The 1,784-nt window shown below is 44.0% G+C and overlaps 1 protein-coding gene across 1 annotated transcript in view; it reads left to right on the top strand.

The window, feature by feature from the left end:
* The window catches only part of gps1 (G protein pathway suppressor 1), a 23,027-nt gene that overhangs the window by 6,288 nt on the left and 14,955 nt on the right, over nucleotides 1-1,784 (top strand). The window contains exons 3-4 of the mRNA XM_015399684.1: nucleotides 1,107-1,288; nucleotides 1,377-1,538. Coding sequence (XP_015255170.1) covers nucleotides 1,107-1,288; nucleotides 1,377-1,538 — 344 coding nt within the window. The remainder of the gene's footprint in view (nucleotides 1-1,106; nucleotides 1,289-1,376; nucleotides 1,539-1,784) is intronic.

Here is a 1,784-nt window from a genome sequence, read left to right as displayed (position 1 = left end):
ATTGAAGCTTCTTTTACCCCATTTACACTACCCTTGAAAAACCGTGCCGAGACCGGTCCGAGATCAGTTACTGAGATAACTTATGGTGTGTAAATGGAAAGCAAACTGAGCTGAACTGAGCTAGACACAACCGGACCTAGCTAACAGCAGACCAGTTCCAGAGGTGGGCTCGGCTCGGTTTTTCCCTGGCTCGGTGCTCTGATAACAAGAGCGCATGAGCAGAACGCGTCATCTCCGTCTGGCTGCACATCCCGATTCACACTCCATTCCAGTAGTTGGCGGTAATGCTCCTCCGGAAGTTGCTTGCCAACCAACACAAAACAGAACAAAACTTGTGTTTTATGGCGGTTGGCAAACAACTCTCGGTGTATTACCGCCACTAACTGCTTGATTTCCTCCTTCAATACTGGCAGTAATACCGCAGATCGTCACTAGGAGGCGAGGATCCGAGATAGTGTGATGTGTCAACGGTCGTCAGAACCGAGCTCAGCCTGGTTAACTGATCCGAGCTCAGACCGGTCTCGGCATGGATCGGTTTTTCCAGGAAGTGTAAACGGGGTATTTTTCAAAGGCTCTGGTCCAAAGACTATAACTTCTGTTTTGTCTACAATCAGGAGCAGAGAGCATCTTGAAACTGAATAGCAGCTGCTTTCACAGAGTGCAGAGCAAAGCATCACATATATGATGTAAAACCTGCCAGCTCTGCTCCCTGGAGCATTGGTGACATGTTATCTGTAGCGTGAATAATCGTTCTTTTCCATCAGTTTTTCCACTGGAGAAGGTTGGATTTAACTGCTGGTAGCAGAGTCAAAGTTTAAACACCAAGTATAAAATCTTATAAAGTGTTTTTTTTCTTTTAGCCGCTTATTTTGAGTGAGATTAACCTTGGTTGCTATTCAAAAGATTTTGGGCGTTGTGAGAAAAGTTGCCTTTTGTTTTTTTACATAAGAAATAAGTTTTAGAAGACATATATATTATAAGTAATGGAGTTTATCTAAAGAAATGTTCTTTTAAGGGCTCAGTCTTTGTTCACGCTGCTTTAAGCCAATAAAAAATGTACCTCTGGAGCTGTTTTGATAAGGTCTGTGTTTTGTGCCTGTGGATAGGACCTGGAACAATATGCTACCAGCTACAGCGGGTTGATGCGTATTGAGAGGCTTCAGTTCATTGCCGAACATTGCCCTCAGCTTCGAGTGGAGGCCCTGAAGATGGCCCTCACCTTTGTCCAGAGAACCTTCAACGTTGACACATACGAAGAGATCCACCGCAAGCTGACAGAGGCCACGAGGTGAAGTAGCTGCGATGACATTTGCTATTGCAGCGTTTCTCCAATAAATGGAGGTAATATCTCTGGTTTTTGATTTTCCTGACTGTAGGGATATTCAGGGTGTCCCAGACACTGTTCCTGAAGGAGGAGTTCTGCCTCCATTGGACTCAGCCTGGGCAGAATCTACTAGGAAAAAGGCTCTGCTCAAACTAGAGAAGCTGGATACAGATCTGAAGAACTACAAAGGAAACTCGATCAAGGAAAGCATCAGGTGATTCCTGCTGTTAGAGCTGACCTTGGTCAGTCGATCTGCACTGTTCCTATAGACAAACTCCTGATCAGGCAAACACTTTCTTCTGCTTTAATGTAACAAGTTCACAAAATGTAAACTCTGTGCATTGGAGCAGATTCACACAACCAGTTTTCTTTATTTGGAACATGGAATATATGCAGATATGATTAAAAAAGGCCTTCAGTGCCACCAATGACAGAGTTAATGGACTTTAAATGGTCTTAA

The sequence above is a fragment of the Cyprinodon variegatus genome, unplaced genomic scaffold (genome assembly GCF_000732505.1).
Source record: "Cyprinodon variegatus isolate N-32 unplaced genomic scaffold, C_variegatus-1.0 Scaffold1038, whole genome shotgun sequence".
Classification (NCBI taxonomy): domain Eukaryota; kingdom Metazoa; phylum Chordata; class Actinopteri; order Cyprinodontiformes; family Cyprinodontidae; genus Cyprinodon; species Cyprinodon variegatus.
Note: the sequence above shows the minus strand (reverse complement) of the source record. Positions and strands in the feature narration are given on the sequence as shown.